The 22,200-nt window shown below is 36.0% G+C and overlaps 1 protein-coding gene across 2 annotated transcripts in view; it reads left to right on the top strand.

Moving 5' to 3' along the window:
• Positions 1-22,200, top strand: part of LOC105547652 (cytosolic beta-glucosidase) — a 133,250-nt gene that overhangs the window by 28,326 nt on the left and 82,724 nt on the right. For both annotated transcript variants that reach the window (XM_011991305.1, XM_011991304.1), the window contains exon 2: positions 19,664-19,891. In XM_011991305.1, the coding sequence (XP_011846695.1) occupies positions 19,664-19,891 (228 nt within the window). The remainder of the gene's footprint in view (positions 1-19,663; positions 19,892-22,200) is intronic.

Below are 22,200 nucleotides of genomic sequence, written 5' to 3'. Positions count from 1 at the left end.
TTTCAGTTTTCCTTTGCTTCTTCTTCCTTTCCTCTTTTTTGTTTCTTTCCTCTTGTTCTCTTCTTGGGTTCTTGATTCATTTAGTAGAAGTTAAGACTCCATTTCATCATATTCCTTTAACTGAAGGGAACACATACCATGACGTTTGAGTAGTTCATTTGAGTGCTGAATTAGTCTTCTAAGGCTGCTCTAACAAAATATGACGGACTGGGAAGCTTAAGCAACCGAAATTTATTTTCTTACAGTTCTGGAGGCTGGAAGTCCAAGACCACGGTGCTAGCAGGCTTGTTTTCTCAGAAGGCCTGTCTCCGTGGCTAGCAGATGTCCACCTTCTCGCTGTCCTCACATGGCCTTTGTCCAATGCCTGCATCTCTGCTGTCTCTTCCTCTTCTTATAAGTACACCACTCATATTTGATTAGGGACCCATCCTAGTGGTCTCCTTTAAACTTAGTTCCCTCTCTAAAAGCCTTATCTCCAAATATAGTCATATTCTAAGGTATTGTAGGTTAGAAATTCAACATATGAATTTTGGGGGAACACTATTCGGTCCATAGCAAATGTCCTCTTTTAGGTTGAAGCGAAAGGAAAGTAATCATCCTCCCATTTTCTTTGAGGCATGAAACTCACATTACATGGACAGTTCTGTTCAAGGAAAATACCTTTGGAAAATCCTTATTAATCTCCACCCCTGATGTGGGTGAGAGAGTCAGGTGTTGTGACCCCTGTTTGGGGAAAATGCATTTGTGTTTGCAGCTTAGACTAGCACCCAAAACACTAATTGTTATCTTGGTGCTGTAGTTGACATTCTATTTTGTCATCGGTTACATGTATGTTGTACTAGTTATATCTATGCCTCTAGTTTATGTATTTAGTATTCCTTAGTATTATTCATCTTAGAGTTGTTTTGATTTATCTCAACTCAGGTTTCAAAATCTCATTTCAGAGTCTCGCTTAAATACTGTTAAGTATTTAAGTGAGTAAAATGGAGGAAAGAAAGAGAGAGGAAGAGAGAGAGAGGAAAAGAGAGAGAAAGAGAGTAAAGTCATTCAGTCATCTAGTCTATACTTCTTTTAATGTCAGGAAACCAGTTATTTAGATAATGCTTTAAATTAATAAATATTTATTTCAGTTTGGTCAGTTTTAGTGATCGTTTTTAAAAACAAACAGGTTGTAGCTATGTCTACAGAGGGAATATGTGTGTGAGTGTGTGTATGTGTGTGTGTGTGTTAGTGAGGGTGGTGCGAGGGAATGTCCTGGTAGGCAGGACAGGCAAAGGCCAATCTTAAACGAATAGTTAGTCCATCAAGTCAATACTCAAAATATTTAAGATGAGTTTGGACACTTATATCTCATGAAGTAACTATGTAAGTTGTCTAATTTCACAGACAGTCACCCAGTCACCCATACTTTGAAGAAATAATTAAACTTAGTGACAAAACTGAATTCCAGCTCCTTCCATATGTTAAGTTCCGCAGTGAGGTAAAAGCAAGTATGACTAAGCTTGAGTCTTTTATCCTGGGAATGTAATTTACTTCTCAAGTCCTAGAGTTACTGGTCTTAGGTGGACGGGGAAGCTTTATTTCTTAGCAGAGAAATCTTGAGTCGTTTCATTTGTCTAGGACCATTCCTGGTGTAAAGATTCTTGAAATGCTGAGTTGATTTTAGGGTTCACTGTGTCTTTGTGAATGAGATGACCGCACAGGCACAATATGCCTAATCAAACTCTTATCTGTTTTCTAAGGTAGAAATTTCTGAAAATCTGGACAGTAAACTCTCCAATTTGGGAAAGTCCATTTTAAAGCATTTGGCTGCATTAAAGATGTTTCTTTTCTTAAAGTAACGTTAGTAACACATTTTTTTTTCCTTAAAATTACTCTGCTTTTATTTCCTGCTTAATCTAAGATTTAGTTAGAATTTAAAAAAATTCCAAGCACATAGATTGGAGAAGGTGGTATGTTTATTTGGTTTTTATTTTTTTATTTTTTGGGACAGAATCTCACTCTGTCGCCCACGCTGGAGTGCAGTGGTGTGATCTCGGCTCACTGCAAGCTCCACTTCCCGGGTTCACACCATTCTCCTGCCTCAGCCTCCTGAGTGGCTGGGACTACAGGCGCCCGCCACCACGCCCGGCTAATTTTTTTGCGTGTGTTTTTAGGAGAGACGGGTTTCACCGCGTTAGCCAGAATGGTCTTCATCTCCTGACCTCGTGATCTGCCCGCCTTGGCCTCCCAAAGTGCCGGGATTACATAGACTTATTTCTTTGTTAATCTTTCTTCCTCCTTTCTCCTTTCCTCCCTCTCTCCCTTCTCTCCTTCTTCCTACTTTTCTTTTGTTTCTCCTTCCTTCCCTTCTTTTGTTCCCTCTTTTCTGATTGGTTGTCAGATAATGTGGTCTGTATGAATTCTATATGGGTGCTTGAAAGTAATTTTATTGTTATTGTTGAGTATGAATTTCTGCCTGTCTCATTCTTTCATATGTATGTATCATTTGTATGTGTGTATACACATACATACACATATAAACATACATAGACACATATACACATATGTGTGTACATACAATTTTACAATTAATTTTGTTGTTGTTGAGTATGGATTTCTGTCTCTCTCATTCTTTCATATGTGTATGTGTCATTTGTATATGTGTATATGCATATATACATAGACATATATACACGTGTGTGTAGCCTGTATGAATTATATATAGGTGTTTGAAAATAATTTTATTGTTGTTGAGTATGAATTCCTCTCTCATTCTTTCATACGTGTGGGTATATATCATTTGTAAGTGTAAGTATACACATACATACACATATAAATATACATAGACACATATACATGTATGTGTATACCATAGAGAATAACTTTACAAACTATTTTAATCAAATTCTCTTTCTCCGTGTCAATTTCTGAGTCTCTCATTGTGTTAGTGGAGTTTTCAACATATTTCTGCATCTAGGGAGGTTTTGACCTGTAGATTTCAAAACTCAATTGTTAGATGCATAAAAGTTATTACTATACAGTTTTAGTACATTGTAACTTTTAATATGAAAATACTACTATTCATTCAATTCAATGCTTTCTAATTGTGTTAATTTAAAATATTATCAATATTGCTAAATGTACTTTAAAAAAATTTGCATGGTAAATATTTTTTTCTCTTAACCCTTACCTATGTTCAAAAAGGAATATTTAATGAATTGGTAATTTTTGTGCTTACCAATATGTTTCAACTTCTTTTGGCCATATTATTATGGTATATTTTCTAATGCTATAGTTTCCTTTTGTATTTTCTTTCTCCTCTTCTGCCTTTCCCCCCATCATTATGTTTTGCTTTACTCTTTTTCCCATCTAGTGCAGTGTTTCCTAGGAGAGGTGCTATTGACATTCAACATGGCCATTTCTTGTTTGTGTTGGCTGCTCTCCACTTTATTATTGGCTGTGCCCCTAAATAACAGTAGCATCCCAGTCACTGGGACAACCAAACAACGCTTGTTCCTTTCCACATGGCTCCAAGGGATGTCATACTACTCTGATCTGCAAATAGGTGCCCACTACTTTGGGATCTAAAAGTCTATGAGTCCTATTCTCTTGTGGTTCTCTTTATTTTTCTAACTGAATGTTTAGTTTTGTCTCTGTAATATATATGCATGGTTTAAAAACTGGAGTAGAACATTGAGAGTCATACCTCCCAATAGCAAAGAATAATCTTTTTTATCACTCTACTTCTTATGCTCTTGAATGCCAACACTTTTAATTGTATTTACGTCTATGTAAATACATGCATAGTTATTTGATTTTTCTAGTTGAAAACATGACATACTGACTTCCTATTATATACGATGATTTTTTTCTTTCTCTAGTCTGAATACAACATTATACAAAGTAAACTTTCCCTTCTCCATTTTTCTAATTTGGTTATTTAACAAATTTTGTTTAAATGGTGACTCAGTTCTTACATCATTTTTAATGTAAATATTGTGCACAACTGAGCCACTAATGTCCTAAGACTAATTTTTTTCGGCAGAGTTTTTGTTTGGTCTGAGTTAATAATTGCCTTTGATTTTGTTGTTGTTTTTCTTTTATTTGATCCTTTTCTTAATTTTTTTGCCCACTGTCTGCCAGAAATGTAAATTGTGTGTTGATTTACTCAAACACCTCAGATACTTTCTCAGTTACTTTTTCTTTCCTTGGAGGAATCCTTCTGGAAACTTCCATCCTCCTGTGATATAACAATAATAATAATAAAATGTGTTTCCGTGTGGTGTGGTGGTTTCCCTTGTGACTTCGGGGGCTCTTGTCCTGTCAGGATTAGTTTAGGGCACAGAGTATTGCTTCTAGATAAAGTCATCTTTGCTTACCATAACCTCAAAGCTTTCCATACCGTACTTATGCATAATACACTTAATGAATGTTAATTGTAAAAATAAACAAAGGTTTCTTCTGAAAGAACACCAGCTCACAATGTATACGCGCATTTACTTGAACTTGTAGTCACATTTTACCTTTCAAATAAAGAATTTTCAATTACTTACAAGCACAGTGAAGATAACTTCTGCACATGTCTGTGAAGCAATGAGACAGTAAACACCAATATTCCTATTTTATGTGAAGCACACCACACAAAAAACGTTTTACTGAGCATATTTTAATACATGATTCTTACTATTGGAGGGACACAGACAAGTCAGTAAAACTTGGACCCTACCTTGACAGAGCTCAAAGTAATGGAGGCCAAAGAAAAATGCTTTTAAAATGACTTGGCCAGGCGCGTTGGCTCACGCCTGTAATCCCAGAACTTTGGGAGGCCAAGGCAGGTCGATCACGAGGTCAGGAATTTGAGACCAGCCTGACCAACATGGTGAAACCCCGTCTCTACCAAAAATACAAAAATTACCCGAGTGTGGTGGTGTGTGCCTGTAATCCCAGCTACTCAGGAGACTGAGGCAGGAGAATCGCTTGAACCTGGGAGGCAGAGGTTGCAGTGAACCGAGATCGTGCCACTGCGTTCCAGCCTGGGTGAAAGAGTGAGATTCCATCTTAAAAAAAAAAAAAAAAAAAAAGACTCTAGCACTATGTGCTATTTGCAGAGTGGGTGTTCAGAGAAGGATGTGATGATGGTGAGGAGTCAGAAATGCTGCCAAAAGGAGGCCATGTGGTGATGATGTCATTTTGGAGTTTGGAAGGAAGAATAAACAGACAGATACACATACACATGTACCCCATTCCCCTTAGTTATTTATTTCTTACTTGACATGATTTCCTTTGTGCAGGGGTCTGTTAGGTCTGTGACCTCCCAAAGGCATTGTCATGGCAATTGTTAAAGTGATACGATACCATTTGTAATGATGTTTTCTAAATCAGGAAGCTGAGGGCCCTACAAGTCAAGTTATGCAAGCTAAGACATTGACTCTTAACCACAGGCAAGTATGCAAATATTAACAGAGTGGTTTCTACGTGTGCATTCTGGCATCAATAGGGATACCACAAAGAGAAGAAAAAAGCAAACAACAACTGGTCATTTGCATTGCGCCTAAGGGAGGAGAAAAGAACTAATACTTGTTGAGCACACATTATTAAATATCAGCCATGTACACTACTAAGCATTTTTGCTTTGGCTACTAGAACCCTATGAAGTAGATAGTATCTTCCTATTTTACACACATAGAAGTCATGTAAATAGTAAGGGGTAGAGACAAGACATAAACTTACTTACACCTGCCTCCAGAGCCTATGCTCCTTTCATAATCCTTTGCAGCCTGGGAACTCTTTGATATTTGATAAAATATCAGTATTTTACATTTTTGTGGAAATCCCTTCTATGTTCTAATAGGATGAGAATTTCAAACACAATTTTATTTTCTTCCAAATTACTAAAAATAAAACACAGGATCTTATCATTTCTTGCCGAACATTTTGCAATATAGCTAACTGGTCTGGTTTGGGTCTCTGTGACTTCTTTCTCCAATCACCCCAGCACAGCCACTGAATTATGCACTTGCTTTCCCCCTGATGAGAACTCTTACTCATCTTTGAACACCCTGGCTTAAAATGTTTTCTCTTTGGCAAGGATACCCGACTCCCAACAACAGAATTAATTATTGAGTGCCTGTTCATTAATTTTCCCACGGTGTTTTTTTTAAACAGGTTTTAATACAACTCTCAATGTAGTGTAAGAATATCTTTGTAGAATATCAACTAGATTGTGAAACCCTTAATGAGACCTCACCTAAGTTGCAAGTATTAGTAATAGTCTTCAAGGAGGTTAAGCTGTTGGTGTTGATAAGGGGAAGACTCTAAGGGTATCACGTTTTGCTGTTCGGTTATCAGCTATGTGATCATGGGAAATCAAGTCAATATTTACATGCCTTGCTTTCCCTTTATACTTATTTGGAACAACCATAGTGCATTTTTGAAGGGTTAGAGTGAGGGAAACAATGGGATGGTTGAAGTAAGCTGTTGGTGTAGTGTTGACAGAAAACTAGTGCTCAATAAATAGCCTTTACTTGAACAATGAAATTATAAAATTGATTTTGTTAGATATGCAATAGATAATATTTATGTCTGTATATAGTATTAAAAATGATATTCACATGCTCACCACATTTCCAGTACCTCCTCCAATATTGTCTCTCTAGCCCTCTGCCCAGTGGTATCCATGAAAGTGAATTTTGCATTTATCAATTTTTTGCTTATATGGTCTTGCTACATGAGAATGTATAGCTTGAGAATTTATTATTTAATTTTACATGCTTTGGGAGACTATGTAAATGGCAATGCATTATGTGTATTTTTTGCAACTCACTTTTTCCCTCTCAATATCATATTTGGGAGATGTATGCACATTGATCTGTATGAGAAGTAGTTCAGTCTTACTCCTGTACAGTATTTCGTTATAGAAATACGCTATAGTTTATTGATTTATCATCCCAACAAAGGAAATTTGGGTTGTTTTCAATGATTTTCTTTTCTTCTTCTTCTTCTTCTTTTCCCCTGACTGTTGCATTCATGGATATACATGTCTCCTGGTCCATTGTAGAAACAGGGTGTACAATGGTATGTGAATTACTGGTTTTGGTATATGTGCTTCTTCAATTTTAGTAGATGTTTCCATACTGTTCTCCCACCAGCACCGTATACACATTCCTGCTGAGCAACAACCTCTCCTACGCTGAATACTGCCCAACTTTTAAATGTGTGCCAACTGTGTGGGTGTAGAATGGTATCTCATTGTGGCTTTCATTTGCATTTTCCAAATTTTTAACACTCTCTTACCTTTTTAAAGAAATGTTTACTAGCCATGTGTTTTCCCTTCTGTGAAGAAACTCTTCACGCCTTTTATCCATTTTTCTGTAGTCTCGTTGGCCTTTATAACAGAAATGTTCAAATATAATTGCGGATTTCTTGCAGTTCTGTAAGTTTTTGATGCGTGTATGTTGAAACTCTGTTATTTTGTGGATAAACATTTAGGATTGTTAGGGCACTACTCTTTTGTGAGTTCTGAGTACTGTCACCTCTAATCCTTTTGGTGATTTTTCCATCAAACCCAGATGGTTTCTTCACACATGTGCCTGGATCAGTATTCTGCATGCTCAGGTGCGACCTTCTACGGTTTTTGTTCTCTCTCTTTGGAACTCTTTCCTCTTTGGTGCTCTGCCCTGAGAATTCTAGACATCTAGGTCTCCCTGGGTCCTCAGCTCTGTCTCCTCAGCTTAAGAAGTCTGCCAGATTCTGGGTTTCTCCTCTCTGCGCTGTGTCCTGGAAACTTCACAAGGTAACACGATGGAGCCGTTGTAGGGCTCATTTGTTCCCTGGCTGTGGATAATCACCGTTCTTTGTTGTCTGAGGCTAAATGTCTTAAATTTCACTGTGTCCTATATTTTGTTTGGTTTTCAGTTATTTTAGGTGAGAGAGTAAATCTAGACCCTGTTACTACATCTCGGCAGGGAGAAGACATTCAGGTCTTTTGTGTTGATTTTTAGGAGTTCTTTTTGTGTTCTAGATAAAAATTTATTATTAGTCATAAATGTAGCAAATATATCCTCTTACTTTGTACCTTGCATTTTAATTTCCTTAATGATTTCTTTTTGTAAATACTATTTCTTAATGTAGTTGAATTTCTGAGTTCTCCCCCTTTAGGTCTAAGCTCTTTGAGTCTTTTAAAGATCTTATTCTCTAACCTGAGGTTACAAAAATATTCTATGTTGTCTTCTAAACATTTCAGAGTTTTCCTATTTAATCCACCTGTTTATTGTGTATACATGTAGTGAGGTGGGCATCCATTTCCACTAAAAATTATATAAATCAATTTTCCCAGCACTATTTACTGAAAAGTGCCTCTTTACTGACTATAATGCCACCTCTTTTGTATATTGAGTTTGCATATTTGCATGGTATTATTCTGGGGTCTCTATTAAGTCCATTGATCTATTTATGTAGGCCTATGCCAGTGCCACACTAAGCTACTTATTATACATTTATGCTAAATCTTAGTATATTTTAAGATAAGTTTCATACAATATTTTTTTGAGATATTTTAAATACTCTTGGCCCATTTATATTTCATACAAATTTTAAAATCAACTTACTAAGTTCCTTAGGAAAACTGTTAGGATGGGTTGGAATTGCATAGAATTTATAGATCACTCTTAGGAGATTCAGAATCTGGGTGACATTGAATCTTTGTATTCATAAACACGGTATTCCTTCATGTATTTAGATATTCTTGAAAGAAAATTTTACTTCATTTCTTATCTTTCAATAAAATTTTATAATTTTCTAGACAACATGCTTATACTTTATTTATTATATATACATTTAGATATTTTTGCTGCTATTTATATAAATGTTGTATTTTAGAACTGTTACTGTGTATAGAGTGCATTGTCCTTTATTAATTTTTTATCAAGCAAGTTTACAGAGCTAAACTCTATAAATCTTATTCTATTTTAATTTATTTTATTTTAAGTTACGGGGTACATGGCCAGGATGTGCAGGTTTGCTACTTAGGTAAACGTGTACCATGGTGTTTTGCTGCACCTATCAATCCGTCATCTAGGTATTAAGCCCCACATGCATTAGCTATTTTTCCTGATGGCTCTTCCTCCCCTCATATCCCCTGCCCCAGAGAGGTCCCTGTGTGTGTTGTTTCCCTCCCTGTGTCTATATGTTCACATTGTTCTGCTCCCACTTATAAGTGAGAACATGTGGCGTTGGTTTTCTGTTCCTGTGTTAGTTTGCTGAGGATAATGTCTTCCAGTTCCATCCATGTTTCTATAAAGGACAAACTCTCTTTTCTTTTTATGGCTGCATAGTATTCCATGGTGTGCATGTACCATATTTTCTTTATCCAGTCGGTCATTGATGTAAACCCTTATTCTTATAATTCATCTTTACATTTTTTTGGAGATTTTACATAGGTAATCTTTCAGTTAACAAGTGATTGTTTGTCTGTTTGTTTGTTTTTTCCCTCTCTAGGGCTTATATTATTTAGTTAGTTTTATTTCAGTGTACCTCTAATTAACAAACCTTATGCAATGTTGAAGAGAATTAATTAGAGCAGACATCTTTGACTTTTTCTTGATCTTAAAAAGAATTTTTTTAGCATGTAGGTTTTTTTGGTAACTATTAGTTCCTACAATAGGAAGTTTGCTTTTTATTTCCAATTTACTAACACTTTTATTCATGTATACATGTATGATTTTAACATTTGTATGTCTTGAGATGACCACATGGGTTTCTATCCATTTATCAGTGTTTAATTACATTAATGAATTTTCTAATGATAAACTAGTCTTGCATACCTGGGCTATAACTCAGATTTGTAAAACATTCTTTTTTATACCTGCTCAATTTGGCAACCCATTATTTTGTTTAGCACGTTTGCAACTGTGTTCATGAGTGAGATTGGCTTATAACTTTTCCTTTATTGTAGTACCATTTTCTGGTTTGCTATCAAGATTATACTAGTCACATAAAATGAAGAAAATAATTTTTTCTTTTTCATTTTCTGTGAGAATTTGCACAAGAGTAGAATTGTTTGTTTACTTCATTTTTTAAATGATTGTTGGAACTCAGTTGTAAAACCAACTGGTTTTACAGTTAAAACCAACATTTTCTTTGTGGAAGATTTTACTACCAATAATTAGTAACTACTGATTTAATTTCTTAAATTGTCCAAAATTTCAAGTTTTTCATTTCTATTTGAGCCAATTTTGATGTTATAATTTTCTAGAATTTGTCATTTCTGTCTAAGTTTTCAAATGTATTTTATAAAGTTTTTTTTTTTTTTCTTTTTTTGAGATGGAGTCTTGCTCAGTCACCCACGCTGGAGTGCAGTGGGGCGATCCTGGCTCACTGCAAGCTCCGCCTCCCAGGTTCACGCCATTCTCCTGCCTCAGCCTCCCGAGTTGCTGGGACTATAGGCACCCACCACCACGCCCAGCCAATTTTTTTTTTTTTGTATTTTTAGTAGAGACGGGGTTTCACCATGTTAGCCAGGATGGTCTTGATCTCCTGACCTCGTGATCCACCTGCCTCCGTCTCCCAAAGTGCTGGGATTACAGGTGTGAGCCACTGTGCCCGGCCTGAAGTTTTTAAAATAACATAGAGATGCTGTCAGATTAATCTCTGCAGCTTTAGCTACGTTCCCCTTTGCATTTCTAACATTTATTTTTACTCCCTCATTTAAAAAAATATACACCTCAGAGGACTTTCTATTTTCTTAGATTTTTTTAAAAAATCGTCTTTTGCTTCTGTTAATCTCTATCCTGGGTTTTTTTTTTTTTTTTTTTTTTTGAGATCGAGTCTTGCTCTGTTGCCCAGGCTGAAAGAATATATATATATTTTTTTAAAAGAAAAATGTCAATGGCGATGAAGTAATGTAGATACTGTTTTTTTTTTTTTTTCTATCTTATTATTTCTAATCTTACCTTAGTTTTTTTCTTTCTGTTTCTTAGTTTCTCCTTCTGTTTTCTGTACCATCTTTCTCTTCTTTCTTTTATTTTTCCTCTTCCTCCTCCTCTTTTATGTGATCAGCTCAATAAGTTTGAGGTTTGCTTCTTTTCTAATACATACATTAATGCTTTCTGGTTTTTAAGGGTTTCTATTTAAGTACCACTTAAACCAGATGACACAATGTTTTAATATTTTGTGTTATTTAGTTTTTATTTTTATTCTTTGGTAACTACTATTATTTACTCCTTTTTCCCTTAAGTTCTTCATAAGTGCATTTTCATATTTCTGAACTTTTGGGGTTTCTTCATTATCTTTATTTATTGAATTCTAACTTAATTGGTCAGAAATCATTATCTGTATTTCCCCAAACTTGAAATTTACAAAGAGTTTATTTATGAAACAATTTGTGCGCAACTTTTATAGTGTTTTTTGTCTGCTTGAAGAGTATGTATTCTTCATAATTGTAGCGTTTGTTATTTTGCAATGTTATGTATATCACTTAGATCAAATCTGTTAATGTCTGACTCTCGCTTTTCGGTGGCTGAGAAAGCGGTTAGTTAAATCCTCCCATTTTGGAGGTGGCTTTGATAACTTTTTTTAGTTGTGTCAATTTTTGCTTCACATATTTTGAAGCCATATTCTTAGGTGCATGTACATTTAAAATAGTTTTATAATTATGTAGTGACCTGTGTTCTCTCTAGTAATGTTTTTTAAGTCTATTTTTTAAAGCTGTTTTATTTGGGAGAGGGGCAGAGTATCATATTTTGACTTTCAATTTTCTTATATCTCCATGTTTTAAAAGTGTGAGTACAGTAAATAACATATCATTGGATTTTAAAAATTTAACTAACACCGCATGTTCTCACTCATAAGTGGGAGCTGAACAATGAGAACACATGGACACAGAGAGGGGAACAGCACACACCAGGGCCTGTTGGGGGTTGGGGGATGAGGGGAGGGAACTTAGAGGACAGGTCAGTAGGTGTAGCAAACCACCATGGCACACATATACCCATGTAACAAACCTGCATGTTCTGCACATGTATCCCATTTTTTCTTTTTTTTAGAAGAAATAAAGAAAAACAAAAATTAAAAAATTACGTATGGTACTAAAGCAAATAAAGCACTAATAGCTGAAAAAATAATTTAGTCTGACAATGCTTGTTTTTTCACCGAATTCACTTCATTGACTCATATTGTTAGAATGGATCACTTTTATTGTGTCCTACCATCTGACTTTATGCTTTTTCTTTTGCTAACTATGTATTTTTTTATTTTTTCATTTTCTTGCTCTTTTTTGATGTATTTGGTTTTCCCCAACTATCATGATGGTTAGGAGTATGAGCTCTGAGATCCAGCTGTCTCAGTTAGAGTCTCAGCTTTAGCATTTACTAATCTGGGCAAGTTACTTAACCTACTTCTGTTTCTTTTTCTAAAAATGGAGATAAGGATGATAGTTACTTTATAATGTTGTTGTGAGGAGTTAATATATATAACATGCTACGATGGGGCCTGGCACAGAACTTGCTATAGATGTGTTTGGCTCTTCTTTAAAAACCACAAGTTTCATTTCTAAGAGTGCTTTACTATAAATTTTGACCTAAATACAAAATGTAACAAAGTAAAATGTTAATCAATATCTTTTTTCCTCTTCTTAACAATAGAAATGCCTGAGAACACTTTAACTCTGATATTTTACCATTTGATTTCTAGGGTTTTTCTTTTTTGCTATAGCATTTTAGTTTTATCTACTTGTTACTCTTTTTAATTCTCACAAAATAGAAATTTTCTTATTGCTTTATATGTTAATAGTTTGTTTAGATTATCTACAAATTTACTATTTTTTTTTACTATTCTGTCTTTTCTAATGTTTAAATAATACATTTTCTTAATTTATTTTCATGCTAAATTTAATATAATAAAATGACTTAAAGAATCAAAACAAGATTGTTTCTGAAACCATCAATGTCTTGCCACTTTCATGTCACCTTCTCTAGAGGGAAATTCTTTTAACTCTTCCAATCATCTTTTTACCATTGACTTCTGTATTTTAAATTAACATGCTTGTATTACTAGTTCTTGATGTTTTCTACTGTAGACATAATCAGTTAACTTCTCATTGTGAAAGACGAGCATTTATCTCTTTGTTAGTCTTCTTTCCTTCTATCTTCCTACCTTCACTACTCTGTGAAAGATTCCAACACCATAATCCTCCCCAAATAATCAAATTTTAATTGTATTTAGATCAGTGGTCAGGGTTTACCTCATTGTAACCACTGAAACTTATTTACACCTGAACCACATAGTATACTGTTATTATTTTAATTTTCCAGAACAACATTTTTGCACAAGGTTAATACTTGTCTTCTATTTGTTCATTTTGTTTTCTGTGTGTTTATTGCTAATTAAATCTAATATTTTTTATTTCTGTACATTTTCTCTCATTCTAGCATACTAGATAGCCCTAGTGATTAGTGATGTAAGGAATCGTTCATGTACTTATCACTACTAATCATTAGGGAAATGCAAATCAAAACCACAATGAGACATTGCTTCATACATAATATGATGACTACTATTAAGAAAAAACCAGAAAATTTCAAGTGTCAGCTAGAGTGTGGAAAAATAGGACACCTTGTGCCCTGTTGGTCGGAATGTAAAATGGTGGAGGTGCTATGAAAAACAGTATGGTGGGTCTTCAAAAAATTAAAAAGAGAATTACCAAATGATTTAGCCATTCCACTTCTGGGTATATACCTAATAGGTCTGAAAGCAGAGTCTTGAAGAGATATTTGCATGTTATGTACATAGTAGCATTATTCAGAATAAACTGGAAATAACCCAGTGTCTATTGACAAATGGTGGATCAATGAAATGTGGTACACACGTATGATGAAGTTTCACTAAGCCTTAAAAAGGAAGAAAATTCTGACTCATACTACAGCATGAATGAAACTTGAGGACATTATGCTGTGCAAAATAAATCAGTTACAAAACGACAAATACTGCATAATTTCACTTATTTGAGGTAGCTAGAGTAGTCAAAACCAGAAAGTAGAATGGTGGTTACTAGGGGCTTGGAGGAGGAAGGAATGTTGAGTAATTGTTTAATTTTTGCAGTGTTTTAGTTTTGAATATTTAAAAAACTCTGGAGAAACGATAGTGTTGATGGTTGCTAAAAAATATGAATATATTTCATGTCACAGAACTATACACTTAAAAATGGTTAAGACGGTAAATTTGATGTTGTGTATTTTACCACAATTAGAACAATATTTTTGTTAGTTCAAGATGCACATTAAAATGATTACAGATTGAATGAGGAAGCTTGGGTGGATTCAGACAAAAAAGATTGGCAAAGTGTTGAAAACTGCTGCAGATGAGTGACAAGTACATGGGTTTCATGCTATTCTACTTTTATGACTGTTGAAAATCCCATGATAATTCATTTTTTAAAATAAAACTTACATAATGGTTAATTTTATGTGTCAACTTTACTGAGTTATGAGATGTCCACATAGCAGGTAAAATACTATTTCTAAGTGTGTCTGTGAGGGTGTTTCTGAAATAGATTAGCACTGGAATTTGTAGACTGAGTAGAGAAGATTACTCTCATCAGTGTGGGTGGGCATCACCTAATCATTTGATTTGAATAGAACAAAAGGCAAGGAAGGGAAAATTTGCTCTGAGCTGGACACTTATTTCTTGCCCTCATACATTGGCACTCCTGATTCTTGGACTTTCAGACTTAGATTCAGTTATACCACCAGCTTAACAGCTTTTCTGGTTCTCCAGAATGCAGATAGAAGACTGTGGCACTTCTTGGTTTCCAAAATTGAGTGAGCCAATTACTATAATAAAAATATATCTATACCTTATTGGTTTTGCTTTTCTGGAGAACCCAGACTAATACAACATACTAGATACTCTATTTGTATCATCTTCTTGAGGAAGTAGCTCTCACAGCCTGTCACCTGCTCAGACTGGGTAGTCCCTGTGTCTGTTGCATAGCTATCATCCTGGAAGTTTCCCTTTGCCTTTATACTCCTGCATGAGTTTGCAAAACAAAATACCTTTTGTCTGTGTTCATACATTCCTGATCTCTCTCTCTCTTTTTATAAGGACACTAGACATTTGGATTAGACCCTCACCCTTATAACCTCATTTAACCATCATTACCTCCTTCAAGACCGTATCTCCAAATCCAGTCACATTGGGGGTTAAAGCTTTAATACATAAATTTTGAGGTGCCACAATATAGTCCATATCTAATATGGTTTCACTGTGTCCCCACCCAAATCTCATCTTGAACTCTAGTTCCCATAATCCCTACGTGTCATGGGAGGGACCTAGTGGGAGGTAATTGAAACACAGGGGCAGTTACCTCCATGCTGTTCTCATGATAATGAGTGAACTCATCTGCCTGAATTCACTCTGCACTTCTCCTTGATGCTGTCATGTGAAGAAGGGCATGTTTGCTTCCCCTTCTGCCATGATTGTGAATTTACTGAAGCCTCCCCAGCCCTGAGGCATTGTGAGTCAATTTAACCTCTTTCCTTTGTACATCACCCAGTCTCAGGTTATACCTTTATTAGCAGCATGAGAACAGAGTAATAAAATATCACTCAGTGATTTTCTTTGTCAATTTCTTCTCCTAAATTTCTTTTTTTCCTGGACCCTAGATCTTTATTTTCCTTGATTATATCATTGTTTTAGTAAAATTTATCCTCCAGTACTATCCAAAGAGAGGAAAATTTTTGAGACCTCATATATCTGAAAAACATCTTTTTCCCATTCTCACACTTAATGGTTTGATGGCTGAATTGTGCTTACAAATATTGAGGAGTAATTTCCTCTCTCCACCCAAGTTTGAATTAAGCTAATTTTTTTGTTCTCTCTTTCTGCAGGTCGGGTTTGTCTCTAGTTCTTGCGCAGGGTATGAAGTCCTTGCATACTAGCTTTTTGTGACCATCCCTATTTATACTTTTCATCTTTGGTGCATCTTAGACTTTGTCTCCTTTCTCCCTTGTTCCACAAGCCATTAAAATAAAAGCTAAGAAGGTCTGAACTTGGCAGACACTCCCAGTACAAAAGCCTGCATCACTACTCACTTATGCCTCTAAATTACCCCTCTCTCTTTGTTTTTGGAACACCTAACCTCTGCTAGATTAACAATGCATTTAAAAATGTATTTCCCACATGTAATCCAACAATCATAATTGCTTGGAGGATGACTCTGAGTATGCAGTCCACCTGGAAACAGTAGTCATCATAAATGACACCACGCTTTTAGAATGTGGGCATAATTGCAATGGGAGATAATTTCTAATGGACAAATGAGTTATTAATATCATTCATATAGTAATATTTACGTTAAAAGTAATAACAAATACTGGTCTTTATATGATTTTTATCCAATTTCAGTTATAATTGTTAGTTATCAATTTGAAGTTTAGTTTTTTGTAGAAACAATGTTGTTTAGTTCTGCTTTGTCTAGCTAGTACATGTGGAGAATGAGCGACTCCACCTCAGTACATGTTCCTGCTAAGTGACATTGACCTGTTAAAATTGTCAAACCTTGTTTCAGTTATGTTAGTTGTACTACTTTCCAAAGTGTATAAATTATGTTTTGCACTTCTTAGTCTTGACAAATGAAGTAGTTTGGTCATCAGTTGACGTCTTCTTCATCACTCTGTGTAATTATTACTAAGAGCAGCATGGGTCAATGGCAGAATCTTAGACTTCTAAGATCTGAATACAAATCTTAGCACTGTTACTTACTAACGGTGTGATCTTATTCAAGTTACTTGTAAGTGATGTGGTGAAGCCGGCTTGTGCTGGCTCACGAGAGCCTATTGAGTTTGTGTGAGCTGATTCTTTAACACGGACTTTATTAAAAATTATTCATATAAGCTTACAGGTAAATAATGTATATCAAAAACAAAGTTAGTAAACACTTAAAATCATTACTTAGCTAATTACCAAATTTCACTGTTTTCTGTGGTCTTGAGGTAATTTAGATCTCTTGTATCTCAACAGGAGAAACACTGTAATATGGCGTGCTGCTACTGCACATCTTTTCCCAGCTCTGCCTTTAGTGATATCATGGTTGCAGAAATTGGCTGGTACTAGAAGTCATTATTTGATTTATTGTTTTGTTAGTTGTCTAGACCTTAAAAAGTGATAGGAAACATGTTAATAATACAGATTCAACTTAAAAGTAAGTTATGTTTGTGGCTGTGGCGTTGTGAGTAGCACCAAAAATTGAGGAGAGCTTCCAGTGTTTGAAAACTATTACCTGATTCAGCAGAGAAGTAGCTCATGTCACTGGTTAAAAGTGAAGTTTTGGTACATCTTTTGTGTTCTTTTCCTTCTGCCTGTGAATATAAGCAAAAATATTAACCAAAAGTCATATGATAACTACACACATTTGTCAAATTACAACTGTAGGTTGGCTACTGATATGGTTTGGCTCTGTGTGCCCCCAAATCTCATCTTGAATTGTAATCCCCATTTGTTGAGGGAGGGACCTGTAATACCCACACATCAAGGAATGGAGGTGATTGGATCATGGGAGTGGTTTCCCCCATTGTTCTCATGATAGTGAATGAGTTCTCATGAAATCTGATTGATTTATAAGTGTTTGAAAGGAAGCACTCCTCCTTCACTATTTCTCTTTATTTTGCCACCTTGTGAAGAAAGTACCTGCTTCTTCTTCCCCCATGATTGTAAATTTCCTGAGGCCTCCCCTACCATGCAGAACTGTGAGTGAATTAAACCTCCTTTGTTTATAAATTACCCAGTCTCGGGTAGTATCTTTATAGCAGTGTGAGAACAGGCTAACACAGCTACCAATATGACTTTGCCAAAAATCTAAAAGGGCATTCTATGAGAATCAGTTGGTTATATGGAGCTCATAGAAAAGAGAATTGCATAGTTTATTATCTGTAAATTGTGTATTATGTATGCTTTATATCAGCAAAATTGATAATAAACATATATACATTTAGGTCTATGCTTATTTTTTAACAGATAGTGAGTTAAATATATAGCAATACACCACTGCTTAAGCTGACATTAAGCTTTTTCATTTATTAAATGAATCATCCAAAACTATGAGCCTCATACTTCAAAAATTTTAGTTTTGCGTTTGTTCCTATTTCATTCTATGAAAACCACTCTTCTTTTATCTCCATTCCTTCTAAACCCCCTATGTAGACATAACTTGAGAGTCACTGGAATGTGTAAAACTATTTGCTTCTATAATTACATGGCTCCAAAGTAAAATACTTTCGAATATTCATAGCTTTCTTTTGTATAGATATTTAGTATTCAACTTTGATATCAATGATCACTTTTGCTTTTGTCAGAGCTCCTCCTTTTAGCAGCCTCTTCTGTATCCTCATGGCGCCGTCCATGATTTCTTATCACTCCTGCTGTCCTGAGGTTGGAACTGGAGACTATACCGTATCCTTTTAAATCTGTGCACAAAATATGAGTATGTAGATGCTCAATGAGGACCTGGAAGACCTTCCTGTAATTGTTTTCATCTACTTTACTCTAGCTGTGACCTCTTTTCTTACATAATAATTATAAGATATTATACATTAGGCTTATAAAAAGGGATTGCGATATTATACATTAGGCTTATAAAAAGGGATTGAGAAAAATGTAATAAACAGCCCATCATATACCTTCTACCTTTTTTAATGAATGAAACATAAGAGATACATTTGGGGGCCCTGTAGACCCCTCTCTGGTTCCACTTCCTTCTCTTTTCCTCAAAGGTGATCACTCACCTGAATGGATCATTCCCAGGCATGTGATACTTCTACCTCACGTGTATATGCTCAGAACATACATGGATTGTTATACATAGTTTTAAATACATAAAACTTGATAAACACACTGGATATGTTCTTTTTATTAAATTAATGGACTTTATATTTTAGATCAGTTTTAGGGTTACAGGAAAGTTGAGCAGAAAGAGACCTCCTCTGACTCCAGCCCACACTTGGATACATGCCCTTCCCTGGTTTCTGAAAAAGAAAGGGCCTTTACATTGGCTGTTATGTAAGTTCCCCAAACAGGAGACACAACATAGTTCACTCTGGTATTCCCTGGACTTGGTGTCCTGCCTGACACATAGCATTTGCTGAATCAAGGGCGGTATGAATGAATGAATTTCAGATAGCAATATCATATCAACCATGGTGGAAACCAGGGCTCCCTCCCCTCCAGAGATGGACTGGACCATCACAGCCTCCATTGTCAGAGAATAGGAGAATAGGGTTTAAATTTCAAGGGCCATACATAAAGTTCCGAGATCCTGTCATGTATAAGGACAAGGCGTGTCAGTCATGGCCGGGGGGAATGTTTGCAAGGAGGAGATGTTTCAACTCAGATATTTATAAGCCGGGGCCTGCCTCTGTTTACCAGCTGGGAGATCTTCAGATAATGAACCATGAAAGCCTGCTATGCAGCGGTGCTATGCAATAATTTTTCATTTGCCACCAGTCAGCTTCAGGGATCAAGGACAGCTAAACACATAACCCGCTCATGCATGTTATTTTAAAGGCGTATTTTAAAGTTGTAAATATGGTACATTGAGTTAATGAGGTATGTTCTTTTGGTGACAAATATTTACATTCCACATATGCCTCTTGATGTCAAGAGTGTAACTGTTTCATTTTCTTCTTTTTCTCAGGAGGCTGGGATGCAGATGGAAAAGGCCCTTGTGTCTGGGACACATTTACTCATCAGGGAGGAGAGAGAGTTTTCAAGAACCAGACTGGCGATGTAGCTTGTGGCAGCTACACTCTGTGGGAGGAAGATTTGAAATGTATCAAACAGCTTGGATTGACTCATTACCGCTTCTCTCTTTCCTGGTCACGTCTGTTACCTGATGGGACGACAGGTTTCATCAACCAGAAAGGCAAGTGTTTCTTAAAAATAGAAGGTTGCAGCTTTAATTCAAGGTTATTGCTGCAGTCTGGCATAATTAATCCAGTATGCTATTCTGCAATGTAGCTTTGAAATTGCAAGTTTTTCGAGTGATTATGGGATGAATTTTTTGAAATGGGTTTGCATTAGTTTTCACAGTAATATTTTGGTTTCCTTTGACTGTTGAGATCTTTTCTGGGGGTGGTGAGTGGGAGGGAGGTTAGAATAAGTGTTTTATTATATAACATGAGTGTTAATCTGAAGGTAAATTTAAAAAATTTGTATTAAACTATTTTCAGTTGTGTAACCCTGTGATGAGTTATGAAAAGTCCTTAAGAACTTGAGATGATTCTAAGCACCTCAATTAGGGCTGAATTAGTGGAGCTAATTAACTAGCATAGGGATTAGCATCAAGGCCCCTGCAGTTCACTTACTTAAGGTTAAGTCCAGCTACATCACTTGCTATCTGGGCAAACATCTCTTGGGCATCGTTCAGTGCCTCAGTTTCTCCATGAATAGAAAAGAATGCTGTAATAGTGACTAATTCAGAGAGTTATTGGAAGGTTAAATGAAATGATCTTAGTAAAGTGCTTAACACAGTAGCTAACATTTCATAAGCATTTAGTAAGTGTTAGCTATTCTTCTTCTTATGGCTTGTGAATAAAAGTACCACTCATTGCTCTATTGAATGCCTGTTATTTAGGAGGCATTTTTCACCCATTTTCTTTAATTCTCACCACCAGTAGGGAAGGCATAGTGATCATATTTTACAGAGGTGTATGTCCAAACCCACATATTTGGCAAATGGTAGATCTGTTATTTAAACCTAAGGTCTAGCAAGCTCTTTCTACAAAGCATGGTTGGAAAACAATGACCTGAAGGCCAAATGTGGCCTGTCACCTATTTTTGTTAATAAAATTTGATTGAAACATAGTCATGCCTGTTCATTATGCATCATCTATGGTTACTTTTCCGCTTTAATGGCAGAACTGAGTAGTTGGGGCAAAGACCATATGGCCTGCAAACCCTCAAATATTTGCTATCTGGTCCTTTACAGGAAAAGTTTGCCAACCCTTGCACTACAACATATGGTTTCTTAATGAAGATGCTTTATTACTACTTTGTCTTAGAAAAGATTTTACACTGTTCATAGGACTGGGACTAAGTGAAGCAATGAGGTGCCTAGGGCATAAAATTTAAGGAGACCCTCTTAAATTTAAGGAGAGGCCTCACTTGTATGACTTCAGAGAACACCTGCCCGCCTCACCATACCTCCCACCCCAAGAACCTTCATTGATACAAAGGCATTATTCATGAGTAACTTCTGTGATCCCCTATATAGAACAACCCTTTATGACAATTCCTAGATGGATTTGTGCACTTGAAAAGCTCATTTTATTTAAGGCGGGGTAATCTTTGCATCATGAAATAGAATTGCAACTCATGCACTCAGGCAGAATCAACCTCAGAGTAGCTTCCCTCACGTAGGGACAGTGCAGGATTAACAGGTCCTTTCATTCACTGATTCTGAAGACATTGGCCCATGACCAGTTGCTCCTGTTGAGATGTCTACTTTCTTGCCATCACTGACTGGTTTTATTTATGTTGAATGGGAGGTAATTTGTTGTTCAGTTCAAACGTGAACTCATTATCTTCAATCTTCCTAATCTAACATCTGTATTCTCCCTTCTTTCTGGCACCACCATACTCCAAAGTCTAAAAAGCAAAAGTAACCTTTGAATCCTTTCTTGTGTTTTCTTCTTCCATCTAATGGGTTGCTGAATATGGTCCATTCTAATTACGACTTTTTAACTTATCTTCTAATCCCTCTTTTTGCCCCACCCTAGTTTAGGTGTTTATCATTCTTATAAGGACTTTTTGATATATTCTTGATGGATCTATGTGTTTTCCCCTTCTCTCTGTTCTTTACTTTCTATGAGATGCCATCATAGCAATTTTCCTAAAGCTCGACCCAAATCACATTGTTTTGATCATCTCCTGCTAAAAATGAAGCAAGATGCACAGTGGCTCATGCCTGTAATCCCAGCACTTTGGGAGGCTGCGGCAGGTGGATCACCTGAGGTTGGGAGTTTGAGAACAGCCTGACCAACATGGAGAAACCCCATCTCTACTAAAAATACAAAATTAGCTGGGTGTGGTGGTACGTACCTGTAATCCCAGCTATTTGGGAGGCTGAAGCAGGAGAATCACTTGAACCCGGAAGGTGGAGGTTGCCATGAGCCAAGATCACACCATTGCACTCCAGCCTGGGTAATAAGAGTGAAACTCGGTCTCAAATAA

Source organism: Mandrillus leucophaeus, unplaced genomic scaffold (assembly GCF_000951045.1).
Source record: "Mandrillus leucophaeus isolate KB7577 unplaced genomic scaffold, Mleu.le_1.0 Scaffold393, whole genome shotgun sequence".
Taxonomy (NCBI): domain Eukaryota; kingdom Metazoa; phylum Chordata; class Mammalia; order Primates; family Cercopithecidae; genus Mandrillus; species Mandrillus leucophaeus.
Note: the sequence above shows the minus strand (reverse complement) of the source record. Positions and strands in the feature narration are given on the sequence as shown.